The sequence below is a fragment of the Chelonoidis abingdonii genome, chromosome 8 (assembly GCF_003597395.2).
Source record: "Chelonoidis abingdonii isolate Lonesome George chromosome 8, CheloAbing_2.0, whole genome shotgun sequence".
In the NCBI taxonomy this organism is placed as follows: Eukaryota; Metazoa; Chordata; order Testudines; family Testudinidae; genus Chelonoidis; species Chelonoidis abingdonii.
The window spans coordinates 15,335,814-15,358,043 of NC_133776.1; the positions used below are offsets into that span (position 1 = coordinate 15,335,814).

The 22,230-nt window shown below is 41.9% G+C and overlaps 1 protein-coding gene across 1 annotated transcript in view; it reads left to right on the forward strand.

The window, feature by feature from the left end:
- The window catches only part of SPATA16 (spermatogenesis associated 16), a 126,458-nt gene that overhangs the window by 59,447 nt on the left and 44,781 nt on the right, over positions 1 to 22,230 (forward strand). The window contains exons 5-7 of the mRNA XM_032783655.1: positions 14,063 to 14,210; positions 18,151 to 18,297; positions 20,204 to 20,316. Of these exons, the coding sequence (XP_032639546.1) occupies positions 14,063 to 14,210; positions 18,151 to 18,297; positions 20,204 to 20,316 (408 nt within the window). The remainder of the gene's footprint in view (positions 1 to 14,062; positions 14,211 to 18,150; positions 18,298 to 20,203; positions 20,317 to 22,230) is intronic.

The window sequence follows — 22,230 nt, forward strand, 5'->3', positions numbered from 1 at the left end:
TTGCATTTCCATTACAAAACCAAAAATGTTTTTGCACACAAAAGAAGGATAGTCGTCTTCTTAAGACATTGGACTGGGACTTAGGAGACTTGGCTGCAATTCCTGACTCTGCCATAGATTTCCTCATCATCTTGAGCAAGTCACTTAAGATCTGATCTACAGCTAGTTAAAGTTATTTCTTCTCTGTCATACTTATTTGGATTATAAGCTCTTTAGGGCAGGAACTGTCCTATTAGCATGTGCTTCCATCATTATAGTATTTGAGCACCTCCCAACCATTAATATATTTTTCTTCCCAGTACACCTATGAGGTAAGGAATTTCTATTATTACCATTTTGCAGATGGGAAAACTGAGTCAGAGAGCAACCAAATGACGTGTGCAAGATCTCACAGGGTAGTTGTGGCAAAGCAGGAATTGAAACTAGGTCTCCATCAGCCTAGGCTACTGTACTAACCACTTGACCATCCTTCCTCACTGAAGAAGTGTTTGTACAACCCCATTGCTGTCAGAATCCTAATCAAAGTTTGCGTTTCTGTAATATTTTGTCCCTTTGCTTATGAGATTGCAACAAACACTTGTACTTGAATTTTTCACTGCTCCATAAAATAGCAGTGAGTTAATATCATATCTGATGCTATTTTAAAGACGTTTTGTTGCTGTAGTTGTTACTAGTATCTTCATCCAGGCAGCCTTCTGTATGTATCTAGCCAGGTTATTTTTAAATTATTTTTTCCACACAGTCATTTCACTTTATTAATTTTCCTCCCTTCCACATGATTTCTACTTTGTAATATTTTTTTTAATATCAGATAGTTAATGGCAGGGTCATTGCTGGTTGAATCATACCAATTTTTTCATACATTGAGAAGTTAACACTTTGAATGTTTAATTATCTCTAATTTCAGAAGGGATGGATTTATTTAACCAATATTTCAGTTTAAAGTAATAGACAATACATATCTTGGTCATAGTCAGTAGCTATTGAAATCCCAATATAAAGCACAATACAAAACCCAATAAAAATGTTAACCATTAATGAAGACCTATAAATCAGGTTGTGAAAATGAGGTGTAAAAAGAGAGCAATCTGATTGGGTAACAGAAGGTCCATACCATTTAAAAAAATGCAGGAGGGAATAAAAGTAATATGAAAATGCCAGGAGTGGAATCCTGAACTCATACTCTGCTTAGGGGATGGGTTTACTAGAACGCAGAGGGAAGAGAGCTTGAAGATTCAAGGGTGTCATGGTATGAGCCCCCACTCTGAACCTTAGCATCCAAAAGATGGGGTACCAGCATGAACCCCCCTAAGCTTAATTACCAGCTTAGATCTTGTAGTGCTGCCACCAACCAGGACTTGCAGTGCCTGGTACACTCTGGTCCCCCCAAAACCTTCCCAGGGGACCCCAAGGACCAGATCCCCTGGATCTTAACACCAAGGAAAGTAAACCCTTTCCCCCACATTGCCATCTCCCAGGCTTCCAGAACCTCACTTGGGTTACCCTGGGAAGATTCACTGTGATTACAAACTACCTTGAATCTTAAAACAGGGAGAAATCAGGTTTTCCTCCCCCTTACTCATACCTTCCTCTCACCACATTCCCTAGTGAGTGGCAGATACATCCCTTCCCCTTGGCGTCTTACACAAGATAGCCAAAAATCAATCAGAGTATCTTAAAAAAGAAATAGCTTTTAATATAAAGAAAGATAAAAAAGTAAAATGTTGTCTCCTGTTAAAATCAAGATGATACAAATGTTTAAAGGGTCTTTTAGCTTAATAGACACATAGAGAAAATCCTCCTCCCCCCAGCACAAATACAAGTTTCAGCAACAGAGATACAATCCTTCCAGCAAATACACATTTGCAAATAAAGAAAACAAACAAAAAGACTAAACCGCCTTCCTAATTGGTACTTACTAAATTGAACAGAAGAGGCTGTTTCAGAAATTTGGAGATACATGCTTACATGTCTGGTCCCTCTCAGAACCCAGAGAGAACAAAAACCCCGTGAAACAGCCCAAAACAAAAGCTTCCCTCCACTGAGATTTGCAAGTATCTTGTCTCCTGATTGGTCCTCTTTTCAGGAGTTTCAGGTTCACTGTTTGTTAACCTTTTACAGGTAAAAGAGACATTAACCCTTAACTATCTGCTTATAACAAAGGGGGAATCTAGACCCATCCAGGAGGCTGCCAAGACAACATCAGGAAAACCCAGCCTCACCTCCCTCCCAGGCTGCAGATCTTCTTCAGGAGTTATGCATCCATTTCCTTGTTTCCTCCCATCACTGCATACCACCTCCTCTCTGAAAGGAGATGAAGCAATGCCTGTACAGGTCCTAGAAGTATTAACTGCCACATGAGTTTCCACTTGGATATCTGCTCTTATTCTATGGGGGAATACCACACAGAGCTTTAGATGAAGTCTCTTAGAAGGGAGTAAACAGTCGGTAGTTTTCAAAAACATGCCTTCGTTCTACATATAGTCAAGTTGCGCTGCCGCGAGATCAGCAGCTCTTCACTTACATAAAATGCAATCTGCCATTGCATTGGCCCAGTCATGTTAGTTGATGCATCTCTGAAACCCAATAACGTCATCCTGTTTGTAGGCAGACCATGTCTGTCTCAGTCTGTCACTGACTGATTAAGCTTCTCGTGTTTGGGTCTGGTTCCCAAAGGGCATGGAACTGTGTGCTAGGAAGTAGGACTGATGTCTCCTTCAGTGAGCTTTAGCTTTTTGCATTGCTGTTGTGTCAGCTTCTATTTTTCTATTAAGACCATTGGAAAGTTCCAGAAATAAGCATTCCATGTCCACTTCAAGGAGTATTTCCACTCAGTGTCACTTCACATTCCCCTATGTTTTGAAACTGGAGGAAAAGTGCTACCAATAATACTAGGATCCAGATTTTCCTGGATGTGATAGCTGACAGATTTCTTCACCAAATACTCTCCAAATCTACAAGAAGTGATGCCATTTTAGATTTCGGACTGATGAGGAGCTCATCGAAGAATTAGTTGTAAGGGGACAACCTTGATTTGAGTGATCATGAGCTAATTCAGTTTAAATTAAATGGAAGGATAAACAAAAATAGATCTGCAACTAAGATCCTTGATTTCAAAGGGGAAACTGACTGGACTGAAAACTCCAGGATCTGAATGTGGAAGAAGCTTGGAATTACTTTAAGCCAAACTTGCAAAAACTATCTGAAGCCAGCATCCCAAGTAAGGAGGAAATTTCATAGATAATGGTTCCAGACCAAGCTGGATGAGCAAGCATCTCAAACATGTAATTATGAGAAAGCAGAAGGCCTACAAGAAATGGAAGATGGCATGGATCAGCAAGGAAAGCTACCTCTTGGAGATCAGAAAGTGTAGGAAAAAAGGGAGAAGTGCCAAAAGCCAAGCAGAGTTGGACCTTGCAAGAGAAATTAAAACCAATAGTAAAAGGTTCTACAGCCATATAAATAAAAAGAAAACAAGGAAAGAAGAAGTGGGACTGCTAAACATTGAGGATGAGGTGCAGATAAAAGATAATATAGGCATGGCCCAACACCTAAACAAATACTTTGCCTTGGTTTTTAACAAGGGTAATTAGAAGTTTGGGAGTATATGGAAGTAGAAATGACTACATCTGAGGTGGAAGTCAAACTCTAACAGTTTAATGGGACTAAATCAGAAGACCTGGATAATCTCCATTCACAAATATTAAAGGAACTGGCACATGAAATTGCAAGTCCAATAGCAAGAATTTTTAATGAACCTGTAAACTCAGGAGTTGAACTATGACTGGATAATTGCCAATGTAGTATCTATTTTTAAGAAAAGGGAGGGAAAATGATTTCAGAAACCTGTAAATTTAACCTCATTTGTACATTTGAACAAATTTTGAAAGAGAATGTAGTTAAGGACATAGGAGTAAACAGTAATTGGGATAAAATATAACATTGTTTAAAAAGGATAGATCATGCCAGACTAGCCTCTTCTCTTTCTTTGAGAAGATAACTGATTCTTTAGACAAAGGAAATGCAAATATAATCTAACTGGATTTCAGTAAGGCATTTGATAGAGTTCCACATGGGAAATTATTAGTTAAATTTGAGAATATGGGGACTAAGATGAAAACTGAAAGGAACTGGTTCAGTTAGGAGACCAGGTTATACTGAAAGGTGAACTGTAAGGCTGGAGGGAGATTACTAGTGAAATTCCTCAGGGATCAGTCTCAGGATCAATCTTATTTAACATTGACACAAAAAGTGACCTTGACACAAAAAGTGTATGTGCACTAATAAAATTTGCAGCTGACACAAAGTTGGGAGGTATTGCCACTACGAAGCTGACACAAGTTGGGAGGTATTGCCACTACAAAAGAGGACCAGAATATCATATAAGAAAATCTGGATGACCTTGACATTGGAGTAATAGAAATGGGATGAAATTGAATAGTGCAAGTTCATGCTCTTAGGGACTAACAACAAGAATTTTTGTTATAAGCTAGGGACATATCAGTTGGAAGTGACAGTGAAGGAAAAAGACCTGGATGTATTGGTTGATCACAGGATGACTATCAGCCACCAATGTGATGGGGTTGTGAAAAAGGCTAATGTGATCCTAAGATGCATCAGGCGAGGTATTTCCAGTAGAGATAGGGAAGTGTTAGTGCCATTGTACAAGGCACTTGTGAGACCTCATCTGGAATACTGTGTCCCATGTTTAAGAAAGATTAATTCAAACTGGAACAGGTACAGAGAAGGGCTACTAGGATGATCAGATGAATGGAAAACCTACATTATGGGAGAAGACTCAAAGAACTTGGCTTGTGTAGCCGAACCAGACAAAGGGTGATGAGTGATACAATTGCTCTCTGTAAACAAATTAGAGGGATAAATACCAGGGTGGGAGAGGAGTTAATTAAGTTTAGTGCCAGTGTTGACACAAGAACAAATGAATATAGAGTAGCCATCAACAAGTTTAGGGTTGAAAATATACAAAGGTTTCTAACCATCAGAGGAGTGAAGTTCTGGAACAACCTTCCAAGGGGAGCAGTGGGGGTTAAAAACTTAATTGGCTTCAAGACGGAGCTTAATAAGTTTATGGAGGAGATAATAGAATGAAACTGCCTACAATGGTATGTAGTTGATCTGCAACTGCTAGCAGCAAATATCTCCAATATCCGATAATGGGATACTAGATGGGGAGGGCTCTCAGTTATTACTGAGAATTATTTTCCTAGTGTCTGGCTGTTGGGTTTTGCAGAAATGGTCAGGGTCCAACTGATTGCCATATTTGGGGTCAGGAAGGAATTTTCCCTCAGGTCAGATTGGCCGAGACCTTGGAGCTTTTTTGCCTTCTCTGCAGCATGGACACAGGTCACTTGCAGGTTTAAACTACTGTAAATTGTGGATTCTTTGTAACTTGAAGTCCTTAAATCATGATTTGAGGATAACTCACCCAGAGGTTAGGGGTCTATTACTGGAGTGGGTGGATGAGGTTCTATGGCCTGCAAGGTGCAGGAGGTCAGACTAGATCAGTGGTTCTCAAACTTGTTTCGCTGCTTGTGCAGGGAAAGCCCCTGGTGGGCCAGGCTGGTTTGTTTACCTGCTGTGTCTGCAGGTTCGGCCAATCGTGGCTCCCAGTGGCCGCGGTTTGCTGCTCTAGGCCAATGGGAGCTGCTGGAAGCAGCACGGGATGAGGGACGTACTGCCTGCTGCTTTCAGCAGCTCCCATTGGCCTGGAGCATTGAACCACGGCCACTGGGAGCCGCCATCAGCCAAACCTGTGGACACGACAGGTAAACAAACTGTCCCAGCCCGCCAGGAGTTTTCCCTGCACAAGCAGCAGAACAAGTTTGGGAACCACTGGACTTAGATGATCATGATGGTCACATATGACCTTAAAAATCTATGAGTCAATGAACACATTGAGGAGTCAGTTGGTGACTTCAGACTCCTTTGTGTAGATTTTAACCTTTAGGTATGATTGTACACGTACTGAATGATGCTGAGGCTTTGGTTCCACCCATGTGGTGTGAGACTGTCCTTTCTTTCTGAGACCAAGCTATTTAAAACTTCTGCAGTTTATAATTCCTTGCCTATATCACTGGAGAAACCTAGCAATGGGCAGAGCATTCAAATATCAGCCACCTTCCCAAGGCACCGATGGCAACAAAGGTCCACAACTGTAGGTCTTTTGAGCAGGTGCTAGAAGGAAAGCCCGGTTGTACAGGGACAAAGTCATGTTAAATTCTCCTTTTCAGTTGCTGGAATTCTACTCCTGCTCACTATCAAAACAATCTCTTTGTTTATAAAGAAAGGGTAAACTTTTAGCAATATTTGGGCCAACTTCATTATTCCCCACAAATATGTGGGGGCACCAGTTCAGTGGACTACCATAGTTTGCATTGATGTTGCGCTGAATTTCCAAGTGAGTTGGTCTTTGAATTATAGATTTTAGCAACTACTTTCCCCCCTTTAGCCCATTACAAATTTAGCTATGCCTCATTCATTATGCCAGATAATTCTATCTCATTGGCTTGATTCTTCCCCCAACCCACAACTAAGAGAAATTCTGAATAAAATTCATCACTGGGACTCCTATCCTGGGGCACAAAGGACAGATTCAGTCCCTCATCCACAGTTGATGTCACTCATGATTTGCTTGCAAACGTGTTACATGAGATATGAGCACTTCCAGTGCCATCATTCCTGCATGTTTCGTGGGATTTAGGAGTGAACTTTTGTAGACGTATGTAGATACCTTGCTGATTGCTTTCCCCAACTGGCAGGAATGTATTCAGGAAATTTCAGTAACAGCCTAGACTTCTCCCTTTCCCTGCCACCCACATTTTTTAATGAGTTGTGATCTCTACAGAAGGGTGTAAAGCCTAGATCCTCTTCCTCAAAACATAAAATAACAGTTATGGAAATATCAAATACATCTTGAACAGTAAAGTAACCATCTTAAGCATTTCTGCTTCCACCTTTTAGAACTCAGCAGAATACACAGATGTATTTTTATGCTGCTCTGCAAAGCTGATTTTAAAAATATACCACACATAAAAAAACTGGTAGTGACTTAAATACATTAATAATTTAAGAACCCAAATAAGCTGACATTTGATGTGACATACGTTAATGAGGAGGTATTATGACATGGCAGATAAGCAGAAAGTTCTCATCTACGGTACAATATGTGATTTTTCATAGCATAAACAGATTAAGGAAAAGAACATGCTACCTATTTTTCCCCCAGAAAAATGAAAATTACATAAGAAGATCATAACGATAAGAAGATAATCATATTGCAGCACTGATAGATTTAGTGCAGAGCTGCCAAATATTCCCTCATATTAGGAAAAATATAGAGGACAGTGTGTAGGTTCCATTGTAGTGTTCCCATATTTCTAAGAATTGTAACATTCCAGCATCCAAGCAGTAACCATTTGTAGAGGAGGCTCTCAGCTTTGCCCTGCCTGGTATCATTACATTCATAAAAATCATCAATAAAAACATCAATGTATACATGACAGTGGCTGAGCTTGCACTCCAGCCCCGCGATAAGGCTCTAGGAAGATGTCTACATTTTTAGCTAACTCTAGATGTCAAGATAATTGGATTTTCCAAATTAAACCTTGATGCACTTTAAGGTTAGGGAGGGTAGCCACGAAGGCTTCTGTCACCATTATGAAGAATTTGCAGTCGTGCTGTAATTTTTCTTCTCCCATGTCTGTTAGGAGAGAGGCAAAATGGCAAAAGCTTCATTAAAGAAAAGTGGTTATATCATCTGCCATGAAAAGTTGGCATAGGAAAGCTTTGTTTCTTGTAACTCTACCTGGGAATTTTATGAGTTCTTGCCAAAATTTTAAAGGTTATTAAAGAGACAATGTAAGATTGTTTTGTCTAAAATTTAAGTTTCATTAAAAGGTCTATGAAACTACTTATTCATAGACATGGTATAGGTGTCTCTGATATATTTCCACAGAAGTTGGGCAGTCAGCAATAAACAGGATATGTGGTGTTCCTTCTGTTTAAGGAATATGTATTTAAACCCTTGACCCTGTCTAGACAGAGCTTTTTATTTAGGAATGTTTTTAGTTTAATTTTTTTTTAATTGTCATGATAGCAATGTAATCTTAAACATTCCTTTGATAAACCATGGAAATGTTAAACATAACATAAGAACGGCCATACTGGATCAGACCAAAGATCCAGTAGCCCAGTATCCTGTCTACCGACAGTAGCCAATCCCAGGTGCCCAGAGGGAATGAACAGAACAGGTAATCATCTAGTGATCCGTTCCCTTCACTCATTCCCAGCTTCTGGCAAACAGAGGCTAGGAACACCATCCCTGCCCATCCTGGCTAATAGCCACTGATGGACCTATCCTCCATGAATTTATCTAGTTCTTTTTTTAACCCTGTTATAGTCTTGGCCTGTTCATGTGTTATGAGAAGGAGTAAATAACACTTCCTTCTTTACTTTCTCCACACCAGTCATGATTTTATAGACCTCTAGCATATTCCCCCTTAGTTGTCTCTTTTCCAAACTGAAAAGTCCCTGTCTTATTAATCTCTCCTCAAACGGCAGCCGTTCCATGCCCCTTTTGGAAAAGATATAAACCCTCATTCTTCAGGGCATGTCAACCTTGGACTATCTTCCTATTAAAGAGTTTCTTACACCTTCTCGGAAGCAATGGGTACTGGCCACTGTTGGAGACATGATACCTGATTGGAGGGACTGATCTGATCCAGTATAGCAATTCCTATGTTTCAGTGTGCTGCCGAAGAGGGTACTTTTGATTCTTTGCAATGCTCAACAAGGGCCTGATTCAATGCCCCCTAATTGGGAGTCTTTCCATTGACTTCAATGAGCACTACATCAAGCCCTGAATGAGAGAGAATGGAGGCTTGACTTGCCCCAAATTTGGGAGGTCTGGGGAGGCGAATGTTTGAAATGTTTAAAAATCTTTCACATTTTTATTAAGAAAAAATATTGCATTCAGATTCATTGTGACTATATTGTAACTCTAGGTATAGCCTGGCCATTTTATATATGTTTATATATAAATATAGCAAACCTGGAGCAAAGGACAAGAGATCCCACATTCCTTCCTCTCTCCTTTTTAAAGGAAGTGGGAGCCCACCTGTCTGTGTGGGGACACTGTATTATGCTGCTGTCACCTTCCTCATCCCAATGCATTGTACATGGTAGGACAACATTAGTCCCAAAGGACTAGAATCCAGTGTGACTTGTAGGGAAGATGTTTATTGTGGTGTTCACGAAAGCCCCAGATTTCACAATTTTCCATCTTTTTCTCTGAGTTTCTTGGTGTTGTTTCCCTTCACCCACTTTTCTAATCCCACTGGGGTCAAAGAAGTGCCAATGCCATCATTGAGATCTCATCAAAAATCACTTATGTCGGGCACGTGTGAAAATTCAGCCACAGCCTTATATAGTGCATAGGGAGATGTCTCTGCCTATGTACAGGGTGTCCACCTCCATCCTTATGCAGGGGTGTGAAGATTCTGCCACTAGTGGAGTAGATTAGCACCATCCTCTCCCTGCTGCCTCTCTGCAGAGCCCATCAAAAGGCATGAAAGCAGGAAACAGAATGACTTTCCCAATCCTGTTCTCCAGGGTCCCAATCCAAAGTCCAGTGAAATCAATGGAAGTCTTTCCACTAACATGAATGGGTACTGAATGGGCTCTGGGTGCACACAGGAAGGGGAATAACAGTTGCTAGCATCTCATTCTCAGTGCCTAGACATGCCTGTAGATTTCTGTGCTGAAGTCTTCCTGAGCATATGGACTTCAGTGCATAAAGACTTCAGCAGAGAAATCTTTAGGGACCCCACTGCATAAAGTTTTCTGTTCCAAAGTTTTTATGTGCTGAAGTTTTTATGTCCTTAAAGATTTTAGCCCATAAAAATCCAAGAGGATAATAAAACAAATAGCAGCTACATGCAGGCTCAGAAGCTGGAGAAAAAAATTACTCTTGGATAATAGCAGGACCTTCAGTAGTAGTATTGATCAAAATCTAAGGAACTATTTTTTCCCCTTTGAGTGATATTTTACTATATTCCACTCTGACCCAGTACCTGTTTGCATACTGCACAGACTGTTTATGGGTACATGGTGGGGTAAAGGTTTTATTGCCATGATTTGGAATTGTCCCCAAGGCTGGTGAAGCCAAAAGTGAGTTATGCAAGTAAGTTCCCATAAAACCTCTACACCGCAGCATGCCCCCATGCATTCCATTTAGACTACATATTAGAAAATTGTTTTCTATAGCTTTATGGTTAAATGCTAATAATGGGTGCCCAGTATAGGCACAAAAATGCCAACCCGGTTGAGTACTTGTATTAGAACTGTAAGTTGTGCTAATTGTGTGTGTGTGTGCAAGAGTCCGGGACTCACCCCTGCAGTGCCTCCTGCTGGTTTCTCAGGGAATTAGCTCGATTTCCAGCCAAGAGTGCCCTTTGCAGGCCAGTGATCCACCTGTCCTCTGGCCCTGTGTCCCTCCTGCACCCAGTGCCCCTTTACCTGGGTGCTGCCCCGCAGCAGTACCCCCACAGTCTGGGTCTCCCCCTCCCAGGGGAACCCCCCCCCCACTATCCCCACTTCACCTCAGAATAAGGCTACTGCCAGTCATCGTCTAGCCCCTGTGCCCTGGGGCTGACTGCAGTATCAGCCTACTCATCACTGGCAAGTTTGGGTTTGGACCTGCTGCCTTTGCCTACCCCAGGGCTGCCCTCTGCAACCCCCTATACCTGTTGGCCTTATGCTTGGCTGCAGCCTGGGGCTTTCCAGGCTGGAGCTCCCCAGCTCCTCTGCCTTTCCTCAGCCCTGCTCCACTCAGGTACCCTGTGTCCAGCTCCCTGCAGCCAGGCCCTTCTCCCTCTACAGGCAAAGGGAGACTGCCTGGGCCTCTGGCTCATAGCCTTTTATAGGGGTCAGCTGGGCTGATTGGGGAATGGCCCCAGCTAAGCCTACTTTCCCCCAGTCAGCCCAAGCTTCTTGCCCCAACCACAGCCCTCTTCTGGACTGTTTTAAGCCCCGAAGGGCAAGAGTGGGTAACCATCATGCTACAGTGTGCAAATAGTTGTGCCTCTGCTTTTTAAAAAATGTGTCTCTAGGTGCTATTTTTCTTCATCCCTAAAGCCAAGTTTTGCAAGTCCTAGAGTGACAGACAAATTAGAGTTCATAAAACTAATGTACGATATCTGAAAGAGCTTTCCTGTAAATCATGGTGTTGCTATTTTAAGATCTACTATATTTCAGCTTGCTAGAGCTAGCCATGGCTACTGTAGACATATATCATGTGAATGTTATTATCCCATCTCACAAGAAGGAAACAGTCAAGATACATCTACACTGCCAAAAAAACCGTTAGCAGCGAGTCACAGAGCCCTGGTCAACTGACTTGGGCTCACACTGTGGAGCTAAAAATAGCAGTGTAGACATTTGGGCTCAGGCTGGAGCCTTAGCTCCAAGACCCTCCCTACCCACCCCATTGAATTTCAGAGTCTGGGCTCTAGGCCGAACTTGAATATATACCTGCTCTTTTTTGGCCCCATTGTTCCAGCCCCTCGAGCCCAAGTCATTTGACCCAGGCTCTGAGACTCATCATCACGGGTCTTTCTTAGCCATGTAGACATATCGTTAGTGTCCCTACATCTGGTGGCTCATTGTATAACAGATATTTTACACCTGTTACTGCTCCAAGACTGAATATTGTCCATTCTGGACTGCAGAGCAGAGTAATTTTCAGTCCTGGCTTTTCCCTACTCCATATTTAGGGTGAAAGAAGGCAGAGTTTTGTTTTGTTTTCCATGTCTCAGAGGTTTGGAGTGTTAGAAGTCATCCCAGCAGAGATGGATGAGTGGGCAGAAGGCAGGTGAGTAGGCTAACAGGACTTAGTGAGCCCCAAATGCCACCCTAAATACCCAACCTGAGTGTTGTGGCAGGGCCCTGGAGAACTCCTCCAGGGCAAAAGGGAGAGGAGTAGTCTATATGGCTCTTACAACTGCAAACTGGGAGAAACAGACCAGAAGGTCCACTCAGCTGCAGCTCCTTTAAGACTGTGCCTTACCTACCAAGAGTTGTGAGCATGATTGCATAGGCACATTCTATGGCTTTGGGCCTCACATTGCATAGGGGTTACATTCCCTGCATGTATCCCTGGCATCCTGTTTGACTCCCTGCAGAGTGAAACTGCTCCATTTCTGCTGCCGTGAGGGCTGTCCAGGCCAGCAAAGGAGAAGGATGGATTTGGGCCTGAGTGCACTTAATTTCTTGGGTCCACATTATATTCCATGGTTGTATCAATTTATTTATGCAGTGGGTATCATTACCATATATATGGTATTATCTTACTATTGAGATCATGTGTTTTCTCTGTGTAAAGTAGCCTATTTTTGAATTTTGCCTCCTTTTGAAAATATTTATGAAGGGCAGACTCTCGGACTCTTAACCACATCCACAAACAAGTCATTTGCAAGACACATTCTACAAAGAGAATAGATCTTTTCACTGGATCCAGTATTCTGCTACTAGAAGTAAATTGGTACAATGGATATAAAGGGACCTGCTTACGGCCATTATAGAAAAGGACACAGATACTTACCTCGTGTCCAATTGCAGTCTTCCATTCCAGCCTAGCAGAAACAATTGTCTGTTGAGCACGTCGTTCAGATAAAATCATTATTTCCTGGGCAATTTTATATCACTGAGGAATGACTTCAACAACTGAAGTAAGGTCCATTTGGGTTGTCAGTAAAACAGCTCAGTTCAAAGCTCAGTTCAAAAACTGAGATTTGCAGTGATTCACTTCAATATAGGGTGTGAAGCGAGGGCTATTCCCTGTTGGAATATGCAGATCTGTCTCTTGATGCTATTTCTTTGTGATTGTCTCCACTTACCTTGTGTTGGGTGAATGATTACACATAAACAAAGTTACACTGAAGAAATGTTTCAGTGTTCCCAATTTTATTGAAGCTTTGTCGACATTAGGAAAAATGCAGCATATATCTGTAATGGATGCAGCTGAGTCAGTGTTGAACATGATTTAACAGGACATGCAAATCAGAATGAACAATCTGTGTTCAATGCTGTTTCAGAAACTGGTTAAATCCTGCCCTATGCAGGGGCAGTAATAATGCTGAGCAATATTTGTTCTGATCTATGCTGGTAGTTAACCCCGGTTGAGGACCAGTTCAGGTGTGGGGTGCAGTGATCTCATTTTATTCTTGTAGCAGAGGGGTAGCCGTGTTAGTCTGGGTCTGTAAAAGCAGCAAAGAGTCCTGTGGCATCTTACAGACTAACAGATACATTGGAGCATGAGCTTTCGTAGGTATTCACCCACGAAAGCTCATGCTCTAATACGTCTGTTAGTCTATAAGGTGCCACAGGACTCTTTGTTCATTTTATTCTGGTAGTCCGTTTAGGGTGAAATTCACCTCTATTCAGGAGATCAACATAATGCACCATTTAGCCCTATTTTAAGGGTTTACATGATGCATACACCTTGTTCTGGTCCTCTGCACAAGCATGAATTTCACTCTTTATGCAAACTATGTATAGAATTAATATTTAAGGCCAACATTCCATATAGCTCCAGTACTTGATTCATGCCAACCCAAGGGGTAACTTAAGTGTACAGTATTGTTTAACTAGTTCCCAAATAATGAATAAAATTTCAGGTGAAGGATGTGACCTTCAGAGAACATGGAATCAGTTTGGTCTTTTTAATTTGCAGATAGTTTACCTAATACTTTTTAACCCATTGAAGACATATGCTCAGTGCACTGAAAATAGTTTACAAATTTTTTTTTACATTAAATTGATTTTCTGAGCATGAGATAGGCAATGTTTTCTGGAACTAATTTAAATTCCTCTCTAATTAATATTCAAGACCAAAATATGTTATCTTTGCATGACTGTGCAATTATTTAAGGGAAAAATATCAGCTGTGAAGGCAATTATTTTTCTTTTCCTCCCCTATTTTTTTTTTGATGGCAGTTCACTTTTTACAAGCACAGTATGTATCATTTCTCTCCCTTTTTTCTAGGCTATGATTGAAGAAGCCATCACCAGGGAGGAATCTTTTTCAGTTATGTACACACCATTTGCAACAAAAGCAAAGATTGACAAAATAGACAAGATGAAGGAAGCTTTTTCTAAAAAGCACCCCGATTATGTGGAGTACATATTCACAGGTAAGGGTGGATTTCACATCTTCAAGTGGCATTGGACCTTATTGGATTGTGTGAATGGCATGTTTGTAGCTGACACCGAGTTTGATTTGTGGGTGGATGGGGCCTGATCCTGCAAATTCTTACTTTTACATAGACTGAGGATCAGACAGAGGGAGAGGTAAATTTCTCAGTATGTCGAATTGCTTGAGGACATTTGCTCCCATCACAAGAACTCACACTATAGCTGGCGCTTTGTGGGCAGTTCTAGCAGAATGCTCCAGAAGACTGAAATGCTCTTTAATTCCTAGAGATATTGCCCTGGGTCGAAGCTGAGACTTATTGATTGGGCTATATGGCTATACCGCTTACTAAGACATACCAGCTCTGTGAATAACGACTTCATCCTTCAGAGCAATCAATATGGAACCTTTCAGGAGCACTAAAAACTTCCTTGATAAAAAAAAACAGAGTCTAGTAAGTCCAAGCGCTAACAACAAAGTCATGCAAGTACTGTACACAACTAAGCACATTTATTTTGTTCATTTTATGTTTTGTTTTAAAAACGTCACTGTAAAGACAGATCACCTTGATTTTACAAGTTGAAGAACATCCCTGTGTGTGTGGTGGTGTTTTTTTAAATAGAGAAAATAGGGACTTGTTATTTGTCATGGAGGTTATAAAGTAGCTGTCTTTTGTTTACTTGCTGATGTGAATTTGTGGAGAACTTCCAGGGAACAAAAGTATTGGCATTAAGAGGAGTATAATATAAAACTCCCTGAACTTGACTGAAAAGGAGACAAACTCAGACCTCACAGAATCCCATCTCCCCCAAACAATATAGACAGAGGGTGGGATTTTCCAAAGTCCGTACGTGACCTAGGAGGACAAGTTGCTTGGAAAGTCAATTGGACTTGTGTGCCTAAATCACATAGGCATTCTGAAAATGTCAACCTTAATTTTTAATTTCTTTCACTACTATATCCAAGGAAAGAAAAAAAAAAGATAAAGGAGAGGGGAAAGGGAGAGGACCTGGTTACAGACCCTTTTAACCAATTATTTTGCTTATAAATAAAGCTAATGGACCCAGTGCTGGCCTTAGAAGCATGGTTATAACACTCATTAGACTTCAGTGGAGTTACTTCTGTTTGACACTGCTGTAACTAAGAGCAGAATTTGGCTCATTGACTTCTCTGGAAATTTTCCTGTGTATCTGAGATCATAATTGAGTCCGTCATGCAACTTTTTGTGTAAGACAAGTTAAAAAAAACAGTAAAAAATTTAGCATGGCTTATTTTATTCTGTTTGCTTTTGTGACTGCAATGATGGTGAAGGATGCTGAACTCACAGCTCTGGAGTTTGCAGCCCACATATGTTCACAGAACAGGTAAAGCATAGGCCGTGCTGCAGTGCAAGCTTCTCTACCAATATGCCCCATTTCTGACCTGCAGGGAGCACCCTCTAAGGCTGAGAACTTAGGACAAGGATGGAAAAATTAACTATCACTAGATGCTCTGCTGAGGTAGCTGACAAGGGTAACAGCTAGCGCCAACTGTGGCAGTGTTGTTTGTGACTTCAGGGCTGGGGGGGGGGGGGGGAAGTGGGGCAATTTGCCCCAGACCCCACAGAGGCCCCCACAAGAATATAGTATTCTATAGTATTGCAACTTTTTTTATGGAAGGGTTCCCCAAAATTGCTTTGCTCCAGGCCCCCTGAATCTTCTGGGTGGTCTGTGTGACTTTATTCAGAACTGGACTGAGACCCTCAAGCCATTTCACTTAGTTCATCAAAAAGCTTTCAGCTAGTGACTATCATAGTTCAAGACAATTGCACCTAGTGGACCAGCAAGGACACCCCCTCTAGGCTCCTGGCTCTTCAGCCATCACCTCTCTGAGGTGGAGACTGGCATCTCTCTCTCTCTCCTGACCAGCAAAGTCCCCTGTCTACACTGTGAGTTCCCCAGCAAGCCAGATGGCCTGTATAGCCAGTATCTGCAGGATGCTTTCTCTCCAGGGGAATTGTCCACTGTTATAAGTTTCCACACAGCCCTTTCTAAGTAACAGTTATTCTTAAGATGAAAGCATAACAGAGACAACATATTAAAAACCAATGAAAGAACCTACACACATGCTAATCTTACCAGAGATCACCCCCAACTGCAACAAAATCTCTGGTGGGTGATCAGTCCTTCAAACCCCACCCAGGAGGTTTTCTGTGGTTACAAGTTCATAACGGCTTTCCCTCAGAACAAGAACATAAGTTTGCCTTTCCTTTATACAGCTTGGAACTTAGATATTCAGGGTCTTGGGATAGGTAATCAATCAGATACAATGGTTCTCTCCTCAGAGTGTAGCTTTGAAAGATTTCGTCCAAAAGTGAGAATTTGCATTTCCCTCCTGCCAGGTATTTCCTAGGTGACCCATTTAACTTTGTTTGTCCGGAATGTTCCTTCTTGTCTGGCACATTGTTGAAAATAGTCTTTTGAAGCAAATAAAATTTCTCAGGGTTTGAATTGTCCATGACTGTCCCCTAAAGAAGTTACATACAATCCCACAATAATACATAAACTTTGCATTTGCAATACACTTGACTGCAAAGCTATTTAAACTAAATTCAATAAGATCTCCCAAAGATATTTCAGGAAATTGATATATCTGTCACAGTGACAGTTTTCCATCACTGCCAGAGTGGCACAGGTCTGAATTTATGACCTGCGGGTGAGAGGTTCCATACCCCTCATCTCTAGGATTTTAAATGTGAACTAAACCACTGCTATGAAAATACAGTTTGAAATACCTGATCTCTCATTAACTTGTTAGTTAAAATAACCTTAATCATGAATTTCAGTAACATTCATTCATCCAGATCTTGGTTCGAGTTTTGACTTATTGTCAGGATGTATCATACTGAATTTCTCCACAAGTTTTCCTTAGATCCACGGGAAGAAAAGGAGGTATATTTTTAAATTTGAATGCACAATGCTGTCTATTTTAAACTTTTGAATCCATCAGAGGCAGAAAGCTTTTAGACTATAGGTACTGCTTTTAACACCAACAATTGCAAGCCCCTAGCATCCTATTAAAAGCTACGTAAAACTTCAGCAGGTAGGGCTTTATAATTTCTGGCTGTTAACCACCTGCTAAGTAAACGCTGTATATACAAAAGACATAAAAAGAATGGAGTGGTATAGCACAAAATTAGATCATTTAAAATATTTGCACACATCCACAACGTGCATACATTCAGAGTACAGCGTATGAGTAAAACCAGGACTCTACCAAATAGAACACATTCGGAGATCACATCAATGGAACTTGGTAGTTACTCTAGCAAAGTTAATGGAGAGCAATTGGCATAATACCGGGGAAGAGGAATATCTAGCTCACTGTATTTTATTTATGTGCTGGAAAGCTGGAGAGCAGTAAATGTGATTCTCTGTTTGTCATTCTCTGACTATATTACTAGGCATCTTAAAAGTAGAGCAGGCTGAAAACAGGATAACATTTTTGTGAACATTGTCTCTAAAATTTCATCCTGCTTTTTGTGCAGGATGGTGGTGTTTGAGGTTTTTGTTTTTGTTTTGTTAAAATTAGAAATTTCAACAGCAAATGTTGAAATATTAAATTTAGGAATTTTTTGATGAGCTAGTCAAAAAGCGAGACAAAATTTTCATGAACATTTTTACCCTTTTTTCAATGAAATTTTAAATTTCAGTGAAAAAATTCATCAACATTCAGAATATCAAAAACTACTTACAGCTATGCCTAGGCAGCAAACAACATGTTTAAGGGCTTTCTCTGGTCACTTGTTTTGGTGGGTGTTTTATGTTAAATTTGTTTGACTGCAGTACTCTTCTAGCACTTTTCTTTTTCAAGCGAGGAGGCTAAGATTTTTCAAGAGAGGAGCTAAAGTAAACCCTCAAGAAAAAGCAAAGGTGCAAAATGCTATCACTGTCTTGTTCCAGATCCTCATGGACTTCACATCTTACCACAGACAGCAGATTGGGCTTCTTTGCCTCCCCAACAATATTTGTTGACCCTAGGTTTCAAAAACAAAGATGTTGGGAAATTCTTAGAAAAGATATCGAGTAAAAAGCTGCCATCCTTTTCAGGTACGCATTGCTGATTTGCCTAGTAGTTTGAATGCAATGTGGTTTGTCACCAGCAGGGGCAGAGGACTGGTTGGGGCACGGATCAAGGGGCTATGCTAAAGTGCAGGCCACAGTGGGCATGTCTACTCCGTTATGCAACCAGACAACTATTCACTTCCTCCCCATCCTGAATATGTAGGCACTTGTCACTCCTCCGCACTTTCCACTCACTTCCCATCATGCCCCACTCTCCTCCTTCCCAACTGGTCTATGTAGACATTTGTCACTGTGTTTGCCAAATGCCAGTGCAGGCAGATATTCACTATAAATGGTTCACTTAGCTGTAGAGAGGAAGGTAGTCTTGTAGTTATGGTGCTACCCTGGGACTTACTTAGGAGATGTGAGTTCAATTCCCTGCTCCCCCAAACTTCCTTAGACAAGTCACTTAATTTCTGCATGCTGCAGTTTCCCATGTGTTATTATCACTGCTCTACCTCACAGAGGTGTAGTGAGGATAAATACAGTAAAGATTGTGGGGTGCTCAGATACTCTTAGAAAACTTTAGTTGTCCAAAAAGCACTTGTGTTACTGTAATCTTTGGAGACCAGTCATCTCATTTATCTATGCTTCATTGTCACCATATGGAAAGTGAGGCTAAAAATCACTACCTTGCAGAGTGAAAACATTGTAGGGGTGCAGAGTAGTATTACATTTAATTATCTATTTGATTATGGTGGTACCTAGAGACTCCAGCCAAGAATGGGGCCCCATCATGGTAAGCACTGTACAAACAGAGTAAGAAACAGTCCCTGCCCCAAAGAGTTTAACAATCTAATTAGATAAGACAGACAAAAGGGTGGGAGGAACAACGTAATGGTTGGCAAAGGTCACGTCAGTGCCATAATTTATTGTGGGTTGGTTGATTTATTTCTTCTTTTTAATTTTTTTGGAAGGAAGGTTTTGTTGGAAGGGGATTAGCCAAAGAGAAACAAAGGAAGGTAGAGAAACTATTGAAGGAAGGGTATAGTGTATAACAGGTGTGGGCAGACTGTGGCTTGTGAGTGCATGCAGCTCTTTTACAGTTAAAGTGCGGCTCGCAGAGCCCCCCACGCACCGCCAATTCTCCACCTACCAGACTGGAAGTGGGGGAGTTTCTGCCCTGCAGTGGGGGGACTAGGGGTTTCTATGCTGCATGGAGGGGAGCCTAAGGGCTTTAGCCCCTCACCCCAGCGGGCACCACCTTACAGGGCAGGTTGTGCATGTCTTGCAGCTTTCAAGTTTCTTAGGATTATTGTATGTGGCTCAGCAGGTCAGTAAGTTTGGCCACTCCTGGTGTATAGGAATAGGATAATATTCCTTTAAATAGTTTGTAGTCCCTGAGAGGTGCTCACATACTTTTAGAAGCACGAGAAACCAGCAAGAGCAGCAGTGTGGAAGTAGGTAGGTCTTGCATGTTTGTATTTATTGAGTAAATGCAGTTTTTTGGGGCCCAACAGTACCCCAGTGGTTCTGTCATATTATTGTTGTGCAAAGAGCAAAAGATTCAACAGTGGAGAGGAGTAAGGAAAAAGGAGAGAAGAAAGGGAGCATGAAAGGCAGAGGGGGTGAGGCTGAAGTATACACACTATGAAGGAAGGGGGTTGGATTGAATATCCAACCAGCATAGGGGAGAGAATGACCAGATTGAAAACTGGAATAAAATAAAGCAACCAGGCCCTGGTGACATCATCAGCTTCCAGAGGTCCCTCCTGCAGCTGATTTTCTCTGCTCCTGCCAACTGAGCGTCTGGGTGTCTTTTCTCAGCAATTTCTCACTTCCCTGAGCCCACATCGTTTGCTAAATTCGCTATAGAATACCTTGTATGAAAGGTGCACTGTGCACTGATATGATCAAAAACAATATCAAGGTTTACTATTTCATTTCTTAGAACACAGAGCTCCTTTTAGTCCTCTCACAAGAGAAGAATCCGTAAGACACTTGGAGACCGTAGGGAAAAAGATCTTGCCAATAATGGATTTTATCAGAGGCACCAAATTAACTGTGGGTATAGAATCTACTTTATAGAATGCAGTGAATGCAGTATTAGAGGTTTGTGTATATGTGATGACTAAGATGTGTTTTGTTGATGTCTTTTATTCTGTTGTTTCAGACAGATATTTAAGTGAATCTGTAATTTGATAAACAAAATATTTTTAGTTAGTGGTTCTTTAACGTGTGGCAAACTATGCACATATGTTTGCAAAGCACTCAGCTGACTTCAACAGGAGCCTGAGCTGGAACGTCTATACTGCAATTTTGTAGCTCCGCAGCCCAAGTCCTGCAAGTCTGAGTCAGCTGATATGGGTCAGCCATGAGTGTTTTATTGTAGTGTAGACATACTCTTAGATTAAATTCCAGCCTAGCCTCTACATCAGGCGTGGGCAAACTATGGCCCGCGGGCCAGATCTGCCCTGCCAGGGCTTTGGATCCGGCCTGCAGGATTGCCTTCTGTGGTGCCGTGGGCCCCGTGCCACTCTCAGAAGCTCCCGGCACCACTTCCCTTTGGCCCCTGGGGAGAGGGGGGGCAGACAACTCTGTGCACTGCCCTTGCCTCCAGGCATCGCCCCCCCCCCCAGCTCCCATTGGCCAGGAATGGGGAACCATGGCCAGTGAGAGCTTCGGGGAAGGAACCTGGAGGTGCGGCAAGGGCAGAGCACATAGATCCCTCCGCTCACCCTCCCACAGGGGCTGTAGCACTTCCTGGAGCAGCGTGGGGCCGGGGACAGGGCAGGCATACTGGGAGCCTGCCCTGGTCCTGGTGCATGCCGCTGCCACCCCAGAGCCGCTTTCAGTAAGCGGCGCCAGGCCGGAGTCCGAATCCCTTCTGCATCCCTCCCCCCAACTCCCTGCCCTAAGCCCCCTGCCTGCACCTCGCACCCCTCCTGAACCCCAGCTCCCTGCCCTGGGCCCTCTTGTACACCCCTCCTCAACCCCAACCTCTGCCGTGAGCCCCCTCCCACAGTCCACAACCCTCCTGCACCCAACCCCCTGTCCTGAGCCCCCTCATACACCCTGCACCCCTCCTCTGCCCCAGTTCCTTGCCCTGAACCCCTTCCTGCACACTGCACCTTCACACACACCCCACACCCCAACCCCCTACCCCGGCCCTGCATACAATTTCCCAACCTTGCCGTACATAGTGAAGTATGTGAAATGACTTTCAAATATGATACAGACATATTGTAGATGTATTAGCATATTCCACACCATACTTTTTACTATAATGTACACAGCTTTTTATCACTTTGGCTTTTGATTAGCACAAAAGGTCAAAAATGAAATTTGCCTGTAGACTAGAGTATTTTAAAGCAATTCTTAAATTGTTCTCCAGAATATAAATGGAAGAAACCTCTCCTCAACAGACTGCAAATGCTAATGTTAACATTTTTTCCCTAGCAATAACAGTTTTTTAGTTATCTGTGTCTTGGAAAAATCAGAGGCATTTCCTCATCAGGTGTTTTAGCAAATGACAGAATTAATATTCTTACTCTCTGACAGTAGGTAGGAGGTTGACAAAAACTGCTACTTAGCAACCTCTATCAAGTGAAAAACATTAGCTAAAATCTAGGATAATCTATGTCTTCTTCACTCTGACCGTAATAAGTAAACAGACAAGAAAGGACTGATCTCACAAACTCAGTGGGAGGTAAAGTGCTCAACACTTTGCAGAAATGGACCCTAATAAAACATTTGCTTCTTAGCTCAGTATGAGGAAGGGAAAGGAGTCTCATGGCACAGATCCCAAAGGAAATGTATCTTTTTGTTTTCAGTGTTAGCATACCTCTTTGAATACATCTGTCCTTGACCATTCTCTGATTGAACCAAATCCCCTTCTAACTGGTGTGCAGGCTGATTTGAAATGGCACCACTTTAAGAAAGTACATTATGTGTTACTGATGTGCTTGTGTATCTTTA